Source organism: Meles meles, chromosome 10 (genome assembly GCF_922984935.1).
Source record: "Meles meles chromosome 10, mMelMel3.1 paternal haplotype, whole genome shotgun sequence".
Taxonomy (NCBI): domain Eukaryota; kingdom Metazoa; phylum Chordata; class Mammalia; order Carnivora; family Mustelidae; genus Meles; species Meles meles.
In genome coordinates, this window is record NC_060075.1 from 12,604,812 (window position 1) to 12,621,446 (window position 16,635).

Here is a 16,635-nt window from a genome sequence, read left to right on the forward strand (position 1 = left end):
AATAAAAGGGAAGAGTGGTGGAAAATTATTAATATGAATTAATATGAATTAATGTTTAATTCATAAACAATGAATTCTGTTACACTGAAAAGAAATTAAATTTTAAAAAAAGAAAAAGAAAGGAGAAAGTGTCAGGGAAGGACCCAGGGCTCCCTGAGACAGAGAAGAGGAGCAAGACTTCTATTGTCCTTGTCTGGTTTTCCCTTAATCCCACCACAAACCCACTGGCTCTTGTCCTCCTTTTCCTATATGTCTCCTTTTCCTGTATTTCGAGTCCTCTGCTTTGCTCTCCTCAGAAAAGTTATTAGAACAGGCTTGGCTATAGGGAGAGGAAATACCACCTTTGATTCTTCCTCGAGAATAAAGCCTGACTAGTGTCCCTACAAGAGGACAGGGCCCTGAGGTTGCTTTGAAAGGCTCCATTTTCCCAGCTGAGTCTCTGGGGCTCAGACCAGCCTAGAAATGTTCCAGACAGAGAATGATGTGTTCATCTCGCATTTCTAAATGCACTTATGTCACTCGGCACACAACGGTTGGGTCTCACACCTCCACGTGCATTTTACACACTGACCAAGACCACGCTTATCTCAGGATATTACATTTAACAGATTGTCCTGGACCATCTATGCTACAGAAGGAGATATTTAATAAGAAGACAGAGAGGAAAGGTCCCTCTATAGATGAACTTGTGGTTTCAGAAGGGACAACAGAAACATAAACTACAGTTTACTATACAAGTTCATGTGTTTACTAGTGTTGCCATTATACACCATTGTGAAAGATTAAAAACTAACACATACAGAACACTCACGAAATATGTTATTTTATAGCAATTCTGCGAAGGAAGTGCTCTTATCCTATTTAGAAGCGAAGAAGTTGAGGCTACAAGGTTAGAAGTGCCTACTCCAAGATCATACATCAAATGAGTGACAATGTCAGAACGTGACCAGTGGGTGCGTCAGATCCAGAAGCCTGTGCACACTGCCATTTTCCCAAGTTGCAAAGATCATCAGAAAAACTTACCGTGTAGTAATCATACCAGCGGGCTCTAGGGAAATACGCAGTGACATTTCTGGCATTCTAAAATTAAACAGAAACAAGGTTTGGGAGGTAGGCTCTTGTATCCAGGGCAGTGTAACTAATTCACACAGTTAAAAGGTCAAAACAATAGTATTGGCTTTGGACCCACATGTTCATCTTTTTAGAGGCCAGTAATGTTGGGAAGACTTTCTTCTATTCCCTCTTGCCAAATGGGATATCTGCCTATCCAAAATTAATGGTCTCCCTAAAGCCCTCTGGGATCAGGACTTTGGGAGGGGGCGGGAATCACCCTTTGCTTATAGACTCACCCCTCTCTAAAGAGACAAACTCAGGTTGTGGATGGAGCAGAAGAAAAATTTGCAGATTTTTATGGTGCCAGAACCTCAGGGATTATAATTAGTGCAGGAAGTTTTGGGGAGGATGCAATTAGCTGGTATTTTAATCAGAAGCCTATACATCAACAAAAAAAACGAAGAAATGGCTTTTGTGCCTGAAAACATCTTTTAGAAGGAAAGGAAGTACTAGCCAGAAGCAAGACTATGCACATCGGTATAAACAATCCTGTAAAATTTGTTTCTGACCCATACTCACCCATACTTCTTATTTTAGTTAATAAAGAAATGATTCTACCTTGAAATATGTCATAAGGTTCTTTCCTTCTTGATTATCCTATGCATCAGAATCTGTTAAGCTGATTTAAAGATGAGGAAGCCGAGGACCAGAGCACCTAACCGTTGGACTTCAGCTTAGAAGAAGAAGAGACAGGAGTAGAGTAAGAGACCCCATCTCAGGACCCCCAGCAGACCAGGCCTTTCTGCTACCTCTAGTCACTGGGCCTTGTAGTCCTAATTCTCTGTTCATCAGAAGCCTCCATACTCACAGGCTCCAGGACAGGGCTGACCAGGAAGGCTGGGCCCAGCAGAAACTGACTGTCTACATCCCAGGTCACCCGGTCTGACACAAACCTAGAAAGAGAAACCAAGGTACTACAGTCAGGACCCCCAACAGGGCCTGAGGCCAGACCCTGAAGAAACTCCTCGAGTTCAGACCCAAGTCAGAAATCTAAATGCATTCTACACCTTCCTTTAACTCTCTCCCTAGGTCTACTTTAATCAGATACATACTTCCTTTCTGTCATGTTCTTCAAACCCCGGAAATGGTTGGATTTAGACATATTCTCACCTATACATAGCTCCATGCAAGAATGGCTTTCAGCCCTCAAATCTCCATCCCTCATATCTGGCCATGCTTTGTGACCTGAGCTTCTACAAGAGATAGGCAGTTCTTTATACACCCAATTTAGAAAGAAAGTATTCCATGCTGTATTGTAATAACTTTGAATTTTTTTTTTCATTCAGTAGTCTTTTATCAAGGACCTAGGGCATGACTGACGCTGCACTAAAAGGAGTTACAATGCATGGTCTGTGTCTGAAAGCTAATGGCAAAGGGCAAGCATGTCCTTTAATCTGGAATTTAATTTAATTTGGAATTTTTTTTTCAAAAGCAATCACATAGAATGATATTATCCCTTAGACACTGGGACCCCAGCTAGACTAACTCACTCGTGGAGAAGAGGTCGAACGACAGTGCTGCCCTCTGTGTGGGCCATGTGCATCAGGGTGTAGAGATACGGCAACAGGGTGTATCTGGTCAGCAGCACACTTCTGGAAATACTCATGAAGGCATCATCCCAGGACACAGGGTCTTGCCTCTAAAGGAGAAAAGAAGAGTGTTCAGAGCTCACCTCGTGGGACCTGGGAGCTTAAGGAAGTCACTGAATGCTTATTACAAATGAAGATCACACATAGCTAAACCAAAGTTGATTATAGAGGGTCCTAAGAATATTCTTAATATACTGAAAGAAGTCACTCAAGCTTTCCCAAGACAACTGATGAAATATCTCTGTAAGATATTATCTTTGGAATATATTTGGTACAAGCAGCCTAAACGAACAAAAGAATCTAAAGAACACCGAGGAATCTGGTTCACTAAAACAAGGACCTTTCCATGTACCTGTTAGCCATGTGTATGTCTTCTTGGGAAAATGTCTATGTGATTTGTCTACCCATTTTTAAATCAGATTGTGGTTATTTACCATGGCTTTGTATGAGTGCCTTAAATATTTTGGATATTAACTCCTTATCAAAGATATGGTTTGCAAATATTTTCTCCCACTCCATAGTTGTCTTTTCATTTTGTTAATTGTTTCTTTTGCTATGCAGAAGCTTTTGAGTTTGATGTAATCCTACTTACTTATTTTCACTTTCATTGTTTGTGCTTCTGGTGTTATACCCAAAAAAATCATTGCCAAGAACGATGTCAAGGGGGTTTCCCCTATGTTTTCTTCTACAATTTTTACAGTTTCACATCCTACATTTAAATTATAATCATTTTGAGTTAATTTTTGTGAGTGGTATAAGATAGGGCTCCCATTACATCCTTTGGTATGATTATCCAGTTTCCCAACAGCATTTATTGAAGCGACTGCCTTCTCTTCATTGAGTATTCTTGGCTCCCTCGTCAAATGTTATATGCAAAGGTTTATTTCTGTACTTTTGACTCTGTTCCATTGATCTATTTTTAGGCCAATAACATACTGGTTTATTTATTTATTTATTTATTTATTTATTTGACAGCGAGATCACAAGCAGACAGAGAGGCAGGCAGAGAGAGAGAGAGAGGGAAGCAGGCTCGCCGCCGAGCAGAGAGCTCGATGCGGGACTCGATCCCAGGACCCCGAGATCATGACCTGAGCCGAAGGCAGCGGCCTAACCCACTGAGCCACCCAGGCGCCCCTAACATACTGTTTTGATTACCATAACTTCTTGATATAGTTTGAAATCAGGAAGCACAATGCCTCCAGCTTTATTCTTTTTCAGGATTGCCTTAGCTATTTGGGTTTTTTGTAGTTCCATAAGAATTTTAGGACTTTTTTTTCTATTTCTGTGAAAAATGCTATTGGATTTCGATAATGATTGCATTGACTCTATAAATGGTTTGGGGGTAGTATGAACATTGTAACAATTTAATTCCAATCCATGAACATAGAATATCTTTCCATTTGTTTGTGTATTCTTCAATTTTTTTCATGTATGTCCTATAGTTTTCATTGTATAGATCTTTCATCTCCTTGGTTAAATTTATTACTAAGTATCTTATTGATTTTTGATGCTACTGTGAGTGGCATTGCTTTGTTTCTTTTTCGGATATCTTGGTGTCAGTGTACAGAAACACAACTTATTTATGTATGTTCACTTTGTGTTCTGCAACTTTACTGAATTACTTGATTCATTCTAGCAATTTTTATGACATCATTAGGACTTTCTATATGTAAGATCATATGAACTGTAAACAGAGACAATTTTACTTCCTTTCTGATTTAAATGACTTTCATTTCTTTTTCTTGCCTGACTGCTTTGGCTAGGATTTCCAGTACTATGCTAAATAGAAGTAGTGAAAGTGGGCACTTGTCTTATGTCCGATCTTAGAGAAAATGTTTTCAAGCTCCCACCTTTGAGCATGATGTTAGCTGTGGGCTTGTCACATATAGCCTTTATAACATTGAGGTACATTCCTTCTGTGCTCAATTTGTTGAGATTTTTCTTCATGGAAGGAGGCTATGTTTTGTCAATTTTTTTTCTGCACATATCAAGATGATCATATGATTTTTATCTTTCCTTCTATTTATGTAGTGTATCAAACTTATTTATTTGTGCATGTTGAATCAACCTCACATCCCAAGTTGAATCCCACTTGATCATGGCGTGTGATTTTTTTCAAAGTGTTGAATTCAGTGTGCTAATATTTTATTGCAAATTTTTGGATCTATATTTATGAGGGATATTGATCTTTAGTTTTCTTGTAGCATCCTTATTTGGCTTTAGTGTCAGGATAATGCTGATCTTGTGAAATGAGCCTGGGAATGTTCCCTCCTCTTCAGTCTTTTGGAAGTGTTTGAGGAGGTCTTGGTGTTGATTTTTCTCTAAATTTTTGATACAATTCACCAGGGAAATCACTTTTCTTTGTTGGGGGATTTTTTATTACTAGTTCAATCTCCTTATTTGGTATTTATGTTTGGCTTTTCTGTTTCTTCATGTCTCAGTCTTGGTAGGTTTTATCTTCCTAGGAATTTCTTCATTTCTTCTTGGTTGTCCAATTTGTTAGTTTATAATTGTAGTCTCTTAGGATCCTTTGCATTTCTGTGGTATTGGTTCTAATGTCTCCCTTTTGCACTTATACTTTTCTTTATATGAGCCTTCTCTCTGTTTTCCTTAGCAAGTTTAACTAAAGGTTTGTTAATTTTGTTTATCTATCCAAAGAACAAGTTCTTAGTTTGTTGACCTTTTCTGTTGTTTTTTCTGGTCTCTACGTCATTTATTTCTCCTCTGATCTTTGTTATTTCCTTTCTTTTGCTCACTCTGGGCTTACTTTGTTCTTCTTTTGCTAGTTCCTTGAGGTGTAAGGTTGGGTTGTTTACTTGAGATTTTTCTTTCTCTCTCTCTCTCTTTTAATGTAGGTGTTTATCACTATAAACTTCCCCTTAGAAATGTTTTTACTGTATCCCATAAGTTTTCGTATGTTGTGTTTCCATTGTTATCTGTTTCAAGATTTTTTTTTATTTTTCTTTTGATTTCATCTTTGACCCATTGGCTCCAGCTTCCACATATTTGTGAGTTTTCCAGTATTCCTCCTATTATTGGTTTCCAGTTTCCAAAGGAGACATACAAATCGCCAACAAAAAGATTCTCAACATCACTCCTCATCAGGGAAATGCACATCAAAACCACAATGAGATACCACCTCACATCTATTAGAGAGCTGAACAGTGGTTATGAAGGGCTGGGAGATGGGAGAAATGGGGACATATCAGTCAAAGGGTATAGATTTCCAGTTACAAGATGAATATGTTCTGCTAATGAAATGCACAGCATAGTGACTGTAGTTAACAATACTATACCATATACTTGAAAGTTGCGAAAAGAGTAAATACTAAATATTCTCACCACAAAAAATAGAAATGGCAATCTTGTGAGGTGACAGAGGTGTTAACTAATCCTCCCGTGGTAATCATTTCACACTACATAAATGTATCAAATAAAAAACAAGAAACATGAGGGTTCAACGGTTTTGAAGATGTCACAGAGAACACAGCTCAAACTTGGAGGTTGTATTCCTAATGATGCAACACTTCTGAGCTATAAGCTAACGTCCTACCCTGGTCCCAATGGTGTTGTGGTTCCTCGAAAAAGGATAAAAGGCTCCCAGCTGCATCCAGCGAGCACACATCTCATATTCAGTATCTTGAAAGAACCCACAAATATCTGCTCCTGTCTGAAATGAGGCAGAAGAAAACCAGCCTGTTGGTGATTTCTGAAAAGTGTCACTACTTGCTTGGGAATTAGAAATGACCCAAAGACACTTACATAAGATATGCCAAAGAGGCTGAACTCCATCATGCCTGCAACAAGAACACAACTGTGTTAGAGGCAGCAGTTGTGATCTGCCTCCTCCTCCCTCAAGAATCCTTTATCAAGGGTCTTAACCCCCTTCCCACCAAAAGAGGCCCTTAAGGATAAGCCCACACACCAATAATAGACTTCTTCAGCTGGTCCCAGGCAGCTGTGTTGTCGCCCAGCCAGTGACCTGCCCAGCGGCCAGAAGTGGGGAACGTGGAGCGGGTGATGACAATCCCTCTCTGTCCTGTCACCTCCTGCACAGCTCTTGTTGGAGGGGAACAAGGAGGTGAATGGGGAGAGATCAGAGGAGGAAACGCCACAGAGCTTCTCCTCCCAGAGTTCTGGAGCCCAAGTTATGGCAACAAAATATCTCCTGAATTATTGGAGGAAATATGGAAATCAGAGCCATGATGAAGTCCCCAGACTGATCTGAGATGATAGAGATGATAGCAGCAGCTTTACATTCTGTTTCACAGTGTTTTATAATGAACTTTGTAATACGCCTATTGAATCACCTAAAAATAATGACAAACCACTAAGTCTTACCACCTCTTTACTAAGTACTACGTTTTTGTATTTGGGAAGAAAGAAGGTGAATTTCTTTATAAGACTTTCCTTAAGAGAACTCTTCTTATTCATTCAACTCACAAAATAGGACAGGACTAATTCAGCAGAACATCAGTTGGCTCTCCAACGAGAATAATTTTTAAAAAAAGAAGAAGAAAAAGAAAAACCAACAGAGATGAGTCCCTTTTGAAATAGAAGAAAAAGAGAGCCAGTCCTCTGCGTTCCCGTCACCTCTTGCAATTAATGACAGCATCAGCTGCCCTGTGTGATCACTTGTGTATGTCTCCTTTACAAGGACTATCTTTCTCTCTGGCAATTGCTTACTTAAAGCCTTCTTCCTCCTCCTCCTTCTCCTTCTTCTTTTCTTTTTAAGATTTTATTTATTTATTTATTTATTGGACACACAGAGAGAGAACACAAGCAGGGGGAGCAGCAGACAGACGAAGAGGGAGAACCAGGCTTCCCGCCAACCAATGAGCTGGATGCAGGGTTTGAACCCGGGACCCTGGGATCATGACCTGAGCTGAAGGTAGATGCTTAACTGACTAAGCCACCTAGGCCCCCCTAAATCTGTCCTTCTAACACTGATCTTGGAGCCTGGCTCCATGCTCATGTTTGCTTAATAAATAAGAATTGTGACATAGTTGTGATTAAAATCTCCCTAACCCTTGAGAGAGGCATGGAAGGAAAAGCAGGGTTCCTTCATCAATCACTGGCTATCCCTGCAGGTCAGGTGTACCGTAGAACGGAGAGGGTGACTCACTCGTAGGTGGGTCTGGTCTGAGCCCATCCATACAGGCTGTGAACGTCGTAGTGCCGCACCCGAGAGCCGTCAGGCAGGATCTGCTCACTCTCCATGCACAGGGTCTTGCTGCTGAGGCCCCTGTCCCTGGACTCCAAATCTGAGAAGAAAGATGTAGTGATGTCAATGCCACGCCTAATCCTGTTATCCCTGACTTCTCTTTAAGGGATCCAACACTGGATATTAAGACTAATTTGACCCCTGCATGGGTCTCTCTTCTCCTCAGGGGCATGGGGCCATGCTCCGCTCTGAGCTGCAATGGACACAAGTGTTTTGACCTCAAGTCCCCCACAGGGTTCACCAGGAGAAAGTGAGGGCAAGGGGAGGAAAACACAATTGTCAAACACCTAATTACTTGACAGGATGCAGTCTAAATATTTTTCTTATAAATCATTTCATGTAATTTGTATCGTAACTCTGTAAAAGAGACAGCATTGTCTTCCTTCACAATTTAAAGCAAAGATTTGGAAACATCGAGTAATCTGTTGATGGTGACACAATTCATAGTGACTATAATTTCTGGAGCCAAGATATGAACACAAGGATAACACCAAAGTCCATCGACTCCCTGATAAAGGAAAGCTGCTGCTTTCCACCCACTGGCGGCACAATAAACTCCTGTTGGGGAATTCACAGAGGCCTGAAGAATTAAGAAACTTAGACAGAATCCTCTGGGGACATAACCACTGTTAAGTGTTTTCTGAACAAATCTGAGAAATTCACCCAACAGGGCCAATAACTTGTACACACTCAGCTGGATAAACTGCTTGATGCATATTTGTTTTGCCCCCCGCCCCCCAAACCACAGCACCAGTTAAGATGTGAACAGTCAGGACTCTTGTGGTGGTCACTCCTTATAGTCATGGCTCTGCCAGTGGAGGAGGCCGAGGGTCCTTACATGGCATATAGGGAGGGTGGTTCAGAGTGGCATCCTTGCAGCCTGGGGGAACTGCTCCATTCACAAAACTCGATGGCTCATTCATATCCTAGAAATGTCAAACACAGATATATCTTACTTTTTCAAATCATTACATCCTGCCAATTCAGAGATGAGGAAGCAATGAATAAATCATTTGCCTTCCAGCAATCTGGTAGATACCAGCCCAGGGACACTCATTAGATCCAGCTGAGAATTGACTAGAGAGATCAATTAAGCCCACAAGAATGACTGGCTAGAGGATTAAAAAAAATCTCCCTCAAGGTATGAGGGCAAGGCTCAAGTCCAGGAAATTCCTAGTAATCACCCTGGCGTTTTACAGCAGGAACTTCAGGCGAGTTGTAAGATACAAGGAGTGTTAGGGATGTTCCACTTCTGATTGGAGGAATTGCAATCGGATGGGTCTAAAGTCTTTCTTGGATGATTATTATTCCTCTTGATTAAAGGTCATGATATATAAGCTTAGACACACAAATACAGAAACACACCCACCCAAGTGCACAGACACGAACCCCCACACTCACAATCCACATGCCGTCAAACTTCAAGCTCCTCTCTGGATTCCGTGGGTTGGTGTAGAGCTCTTGCAACTCCCTCTTCCACCACGTGGTAGTTGAGTTACGGAAAAAGTCGGGAAAGGCCACATAAGCTCGGTATAGCTGTAAAAATTAAATATAGTTTATTGGTCCCCCAAATTATATTCGACAGCCAACCAACATTTCCTGAGAGCGTAACTCATGGACATCCCTGTAATGTATGATGATAGATAATCCAAATAGAGCCTAGGTAACGTTTGCAGCTTACTCGAAATATGAGCGCACAGAAGAGACATTAGCACAAATTAGACACCTGCTTAGCATTTGGAAAGTATCCATGGACTGTCCTCCTTTTTGTATCAACATGAACAGTACCAACCAACACCCTAAACTCACTGTCCCGTGTGCTAGATGCTTAACTTTCAACCTCTGTCCTGCCATTTCCGAAGCTTGGCTCAGACAAAGCAGAAGCCAGGAGAGACTGCAGCTTAAAAGACATCAGATGGGGGCGCCTGGGTGGCTCAGTGGTTTAAGCCTCTACCTTCGGCTCGGGTCATGATCTCAGGGTCCTGGGATCGAGCCCCGCATCGGGCTCTCTGCTCAGTGGGGAGCCTGTTTCTCCCTCTCTCTCTGCCTGCCTCTCTGCCTACTCTCTCTCTGTCAAATAAATAAATAAAATATTTTTTAAAAAAAAAGACATCAGATGGACTGTCGACAGGATGGAAGGCAACACCCAGACGATCCTCTCCTGTCTCACTCCCACTGGGGAAAGGAGGTGAGGGGTGAGACATTTCACTGGTGCCCATGTGTTTTCTACAGTTTCAGAAATCACTGGACAACTGTACTTGTGTGTCAAGTCACTTGGGAGGAGCTAAAGAGGAAGTTTTAACACTGCTCTCTTCTCTTTATCTTCCCCCAAATAATAAAAGCTGTGTCTTTACTTTAACCTGGATCCAAAGCTTAACTATATTATTAGGATTTTGAGAGCAAGGATCTTGTTTTATACTCTTCTGGTTGACCTGTGTACTCCCCCCCAAGTGCTTAGCTTCAAACCTAATGTGAAATAGATGCTCAGTGAATAACTGTGAGTTCACACCTCCGAGCGGCAGCAGCAGCAAATAGTTATAAATTTCTATACATCCCATGCTGCTTGTAATGGTACTTCATGGTCCTTTGTATGTCCGGTAAATAGGTTCCTCTGTGTTCCTCAGTGCATTTTTTAAAATAATTTTTTAATTTTTTTATAAACATATAATGTATTTTTATCTCCAGGGGTACAGGTCTGTGAATCGCCAGGTTTACACACTTCACAGCACTCACCATAGCACATACCCTCCCCAATGTCCATAACCCCACCCCCCTCTCCCAACCCCCCCTCCCCCCAGCAACTCTCAGCCTGTTTCATGAGACTCAGTGCATTTTAAGAGTTAAAGAGTTAAGTAATGCTACTGGTGGGAGGAGAGGGTCCTGGGGGAGGGAGGTAAGGAGGAGGGGGGACAACAGAAAGAGGACTTGGTTTAGGAAACCTCCTGTTCTTATATACAATGGACAAAAGGCAAGTAAGAACCCAGCCACTTTGGAGAACAGTGTGGAAATTCCTCAAGAAATTAAAAATAGAGCTTCCCTATGACCCTGCAATTGCACTACTGGGTATTTACCCCAAAGATACAGATGTAGTGAAAAGAAGGGCCATCTGTACCCCCAATGTTTATAGCAGCAATGGCCACGGTCACCAAACTGTGGAAAGAACCAAGATGCCCTTCAATGGATGAATGGATAAGGAAGATGTGGTACATATACACAATGGAGTATTATGCCTCCATCAGAAAGGATGAATACCCAACTTTTGTAGCAACATGGACCAGACTGGAAGAGATTATGCTGAGTGAAATAAGTCAAGCAGAGAGAGTCAAGTATCATATGGTTTCACTTATTTGTGGAGCATAACAAATGACATGGAGGACATGGGGAGATGGAGAGGAGAAGGAAGTTGAGGGAAATTGGAAGGGGAGGTGAACCATGAGAGACTGTGGACTCTGAAAAACAACCTGAGGGTTTTGAAGGGGCGGGGGTGGGAGGTTGGGGGAACCAGGTGGTGGGTAATAGGGAGGGCACATATTGCATGAAGTACTGGGTGTGGTGCAAAAACAATGAATACTGTTAAGCTGAAAAGAAATAGAAAAAAATTTTTAAAAAGAACCCAATGTCTAGATAAAAGGCAAAAAAAGAACATAAAGAAGAAAAGAGAAATGAAACAAAATGCAGGGATCCAGCTCACAGTGAAGTGAGGGGTGGTGAACAACATCTCTGAGAATCTTTTGAAAGGGAGACATCCCAAGATGGCTTTTTGCTAGAAAATAGAGGTAGAAACATGGAACCAAAAGAAGAGAACCTCTCACCAGAAACAGAGCTCTAGCTCAGGCAGGGTTAGAAACATGGTGTAGAAGAGGGAGATAGAGGATTAGGGTAAACAAAGTCACAGTTCCAGCCATGCCTGAGTCACAACTGAATCCCATAGGGGATACAAGTAAGAAACTTGACCAATTCTAATTCATTAGTCTCACTGAAAAGTGCTCTGATGACTTACGCAAGAAATACATGCTTTGCCATTCTCCAAGGTGCTGGCTCTGCCTCACTACCATCTCTGTTCAGCTCCAGCCTTGCAACTTCTCCCGTCACTCCCCTTGATCTCCACTCACGATGCACCCATCTGCATGTTTGGTCACAGGATCACATTCACAACCCACTATGCACGTGCTAGCAAAATTCAGTTCTTAGCCCCCAACCCTGGACTTCCTGAATTCAATCTGAGCTTCAGACTCAGCGATCTGCTTTCCACAGGCTGCCTACTGTTTGCTTGTTTGTTTGCTTGCTTTATACTACCCAGAGCCGGGCCAGACCTGGATATCAGTAGCTTTGTCCCCACCAGCATCATGAAGTGGGTCTTATTAATGTAAGTAGTCATAATTATTCTATCTACTGAGAATCTCTTACGTGCTATCAAATACATATCATGACTTTATTAGGGTGCCTGCATTAGAATCTCTAGTAAAAAACAGATCTGGCATCTGGGGCAGGAGAATTCTTCAGGGAACATCCCCCACAATCAGAACTCTGAGCATTCCTGGTCACTGTCCATTAAATGCCATTTGGTGCTCCCCTATAATAATCAAAACTGCCCCACAGATTTCCAAATGCCCTCAATGGCTTATGAATTATAGGGTAGCCAACCTCTTCTTTACTGAAGTGGTCCCTTTCCCAGTAGGATTTAAAAATCATGGTACTAGCCAAAAAAAAAAAAAAATACATAGACCAATGACACAGAATAGAAAGTCCAGAAAGAAATCTACACATGTGCCATCAACTAATCTTTGGCAAACATGTCAAGAGCACACAGTGGGAAAACAATAGTCTCCTCAATCAACAGTTCTAGGAAAACTGGATATCCACATGTAAAGGAATGAAACTGAACCCTTAATCTTACACCACTCACAAAAAATCTTCAACCTGAATTAAAGACTTAATTTTTTAAAATTTCTTTTTTTATATTTATTTATTTATTTATTTTTAAGTAGGCTCCACACCCAGCATGGAGCCTAGTGTGGGGCTTGAACTCATGACCCTGAGATCAAGACCTGAGCTGAGATCAGGAGTCAGATGCTTAAATGACTGAGTCACTCAGGTTCCCCAAGACTTAATTATAAGACCAGAAACCATGAGATTTCTAGAAGAAAACAGGGGAATAGCTCCTTGACGTTGGTCTCGGCAATGATGCTGGGACAGAATCTGACACCGCAAGCACAAGCAACAGAAGCAAAAATAAACTAGTGGGACTATATAGAACTACAAAGCTTCTGCACGGCAGAGGAAATAATGAAATAAGGTCAACTAGGAAATGGGACAAAATACTTGCAAACCCTGTATATGATAAGAGATTAACTTCCAAAGTATATAAGGAATTTATACAATTCAATAGCAAAAAAATAAACATTAAAAAGGGGACAAAGGACCCGAATAGATATATTCCTAAAGAAAACATATAGATGGCCAACAGGTAAAAGAAAAGGCACTCAACATTAGTAATCATCAGGGAAATGCAAATCAAAACCACAATGAGATATCTTCTACCTATCAGGATAACTTTTACCAAAAAGACAAGAGATAATGACTGTTCATGAAGACATGCACAAAAAAACATGCACCTTGTGCACTTCCTGGTAATTTAAATTTGCATAGTTATATGGAAAATAATATGGAGGTTCCTCAAAAAATTAAACATAGAATTACCATGTGATCTAGCAATCCCACTTCTGGATATATATCCTGAGTAAAATGAAAGAAATATCTAAAGAGACATTCGTACTCTCATGTTCATTGCAGCATCATTCCCAACAGCCAAGAAAGCCAAGCATCTGTCAGTGGGTGAATGGGTAAAGAAGATATGGCATACATATATACACACAATGAAATATTATTCAGCCATGAGAAAGGAGGAAACCCTGCCATTTGCCACAGCATACCTGAACTTAGAGGACATTATGCTAAATGAAAAACCTCTACAAAGAAAAATAAATACTATATGATCTCACTTATATGTGGAATAAAAAAAAAAGTTTGAGCTCATAGAAAAAGACAGCAGCATGGTGTCTACCAGAGGTAAGGAAGTGCTGGAAATGAGGAGATGCTGGTCTAAGGGTATAAGCTTTTATTTTTAAGATAACTAAGTTCTGGAGATTTAATGTATAGCCTGGTGACTACAATTAAAAATACTATCTTGTATACATAAAAGTTGCTATGATTGAAGATCTTAAGTATTCTTTTTTTTAAGATTTTATTTATTCCAGAGAGATATGGAGAGATCACAAGCAGAGGGAGTGGCAGAGGGAGAGAAGCAGGCTCCCCACTGAGCAGGGATCCTGATGCAGTGCTAGATTCCCAGGACCCCGGGATCATGACCTGAGCTGAAGGCAGACGCTTAACAACTGAGCCACCCAGGTGCCGTATCTTAAGTATTCTCACCACATACCAACAAATGGTAAATACGTGAGATGATGGATGTGTTAATTAACCTGATTATGGTAATCATTTCACACAGATGGACACACAGAACATAGTCCCTCAGTGTATTCCTGAGGGCACACGCATGGGGAAATCCACTATCCTGAGAGTGGCTGCCCCTTCCCAGCAGCCCGGACTTCACCCATGTCCACAAAGGGCCCTTTACCTCCACTTGAGTCTCCCAGTCTAGAGACCCATTTATAACGACATCAGGGAAATCAGGCCACACCTGTGGAGAGAAAACTGTTCAAAAGCAATGCACTAGATAATTTATCTCATACAGCACTTCCTCAGAAACTATAAACCATGGTCGTAGGTGATAATACCTTGATTTTGATCTAGAAAAGTAGATCCCACAAGGCACCCACATATATATATATATTCCCTAAAAATTCCTTAACTGTGATGACAAGTATTGATGGACAAAATGAGAACGCCTGAGCCCTAAACCCCAATGGAAAAGGCCCCAAAACAACATGCACAAACACGCTGTTGCCCACCCCAGGCTGGGGATTAGTGGATACCGCACTGGTCATACCTTTCCCCAGACAATGCCTCCATCATTTGGAGCTTTGATGAAGACATCATCTTCCACACCCCGAGTGAATGCAGGATAGGGCTCTGTCTCATTACCAGAAATAGCTGGGTCCTGAAATCAAAGCACAGACTAGGTAGAAGTCCAAACCCAGAGAACAACTTGGGACAGAAAAAAGAACAACTCTTCGAACAGAAAGGCACCAGCTCCCACCTGAACCATAATGCTTCTGTGAATCCTGGGAAATACACCTTTCTTTCTGAACCTCAACTTCTCCACTCATGGAAGGAAACATAAAAGAGAGCTTTCTTCACCAAAGCCCATTCACTCTCTCTAACAAACTTCACCCATTCACAGAGGGACTAACCAGAATGAGGATGACCCGCATCCCGTCATCCTTCATGCGATTAATCAGGGCTGGAAATCCCAGGAACTTGGGGCTGAGGGTGAAGTCCAGCTGCCGCTCCATGTAGTCGATATCCGAGTACTGCACGTCCTGGGGGGAGCACAGGAGAAAAGTGAGTGGCTCCTGCTTGGGAAAGACCAGGTTCCAGGTGAGAACAAGCTTATACTAACCAGTGGTGAATTTCAGAAGGCTTCCTTTTGACTTATTCTAACTTCAGGTATCAGGTACTGGATTCTAGGAAATTTTCAAATTTTCAGTAGTAAAATAGAAGAAAAAAACTAAATCGGCAAAAATAGGATGATAATGCCTATCTCTCTGCCAAGACTATTGGGAGGATAAATGAAAAGAGAGGATGAGAAAGTGCTTTGTGAAAGACCAGTAGGAGTGACTGTGGTTACCTTGCCAAAGAGGCTGCCCCTGGGACTGGTGGTTCACTTTTAGAGAAAAGAACATTATGTAAACTCCCCAGCACTAATATAACTGGATGGATGGAAAATCTACCTCTTACTTAAAAAAAAAAAAAAGGCATCTGTGATTGCTTTAGAGTATCCAATCGTGGAGGTTATCAGACATAGCTTTCTTATTAAAAATGAAATACTGCATACCATGCTTACCATTAATAGCTACAATTGTAAATAATAGAAAAATATATTGAATAAAATTTAATATGTAAGAAGTTCAGGGGATTAATTCTCTGATTCTTGGACCCCTCTTGCCCTCAAGAGAAGGACAGAATTTGTTTCTTTATTTCATCAGGAAACTGATAACCAAGATCCCTATCTTCAACTTTAGCTCAAAGCTGAGGGAACACTATGCCAGCCAAGTTTTGGAAGTGCGGTTATATCTGCACCTATGGTGATCTGACTAAATTTGGGTCATTTTCTTTTCAGTTAAGCAAAACTACTGTTTGGGCAACCTTCTATTCTTAAGATACCAAAGGTGTTTTTGACCAAGTGTTTTAAAGTCATATAGTTATAGGAAGTGCCCCCCCGCAATTCAAGCCAAGCTAATCCAGATACAGAGAAGACTAGTATCAGCCATGAGGTACCGAAGCCAATCTACCCATGTGAAGAACATACATAAGGGATCTGGGCAGCCACCATCTCATCATACAAGCTGGCAATCTCAGAGTCATTCTGGTATCCATAGCGACACAGCTGAAACCCCAAGGACCAATAAGGAACCATCACTGGCCGACCGATCAGCTAGAAAATAAACAGAAATTTCAGTCCTTAAAAAGGAGACTCGGGATTAAAATTGTTGACATATAATTAAGAACATCTTTCTCGCATCCCAC

General features: G+C 41.2%; 1 protein-coding gene across 4 annotated transcripts in view; it reads right to left on the reverse strand.

Moving 5' to 3' along the window:
• The window catches only part of LOC123951450 (maltase-glucoamylase, intestinal), a 97,439-nt gene that overhangs the window by 16,568 nt on the left and 64,236 nt on the right, over nt 1-16,635 (reverse strand). For all 4 annotated transcript variants that reach the window (XM_046020171.1, XM_046020173.1, XM_046020174.1 and 1 more), the window contains 13 exons: nt 16,418-16,543; nt 15,300-15,428; nt 14,936-15,046; nt 14,564-14,626; nt 9,328-9,462; nt 8,765-8,852; nt 7,828-7,966; nt 6,628-6,761; nt 6,465-6,499; nt 6,256-6,372; nt 2,604-2,752; nt 1,922-2,006; nt 1,024-1,080 (listed from right to left, as the gene is read on the reverse strand). In XM_046020171.1, coding sequence (XP_045876127.1) covers nt 1,024-1,080; nt 1,922-2,006; nt 2,604-2,752; nt 6,256-6,372; nt 6,465-6,499; nt 6,628-6,761; nt 7,828-7,966; nt 8,765-8,852; nt 9,328-9,462; nt 14,564-14,626; nt 14,936-15,046; nt 15,300-15,428; nt 16,418-16,543 — 1,368 coding nt within the window. The remainder of the gene's footprint in view (nt 1-1,023; nt 1,081-1,921; nt 2,007-2,603; nt 2,753-6,255; nt 6,373-6,464; nt 6,500-6,627; nt 6,762-7,827; nt 7,967-8,764; nt 8,853-9,327; nt 9,463-14,563; nt 14,627-14,935; nt 15,047-15,299; nt 15,429-16,417; nt 16,544-16,635) is intronic.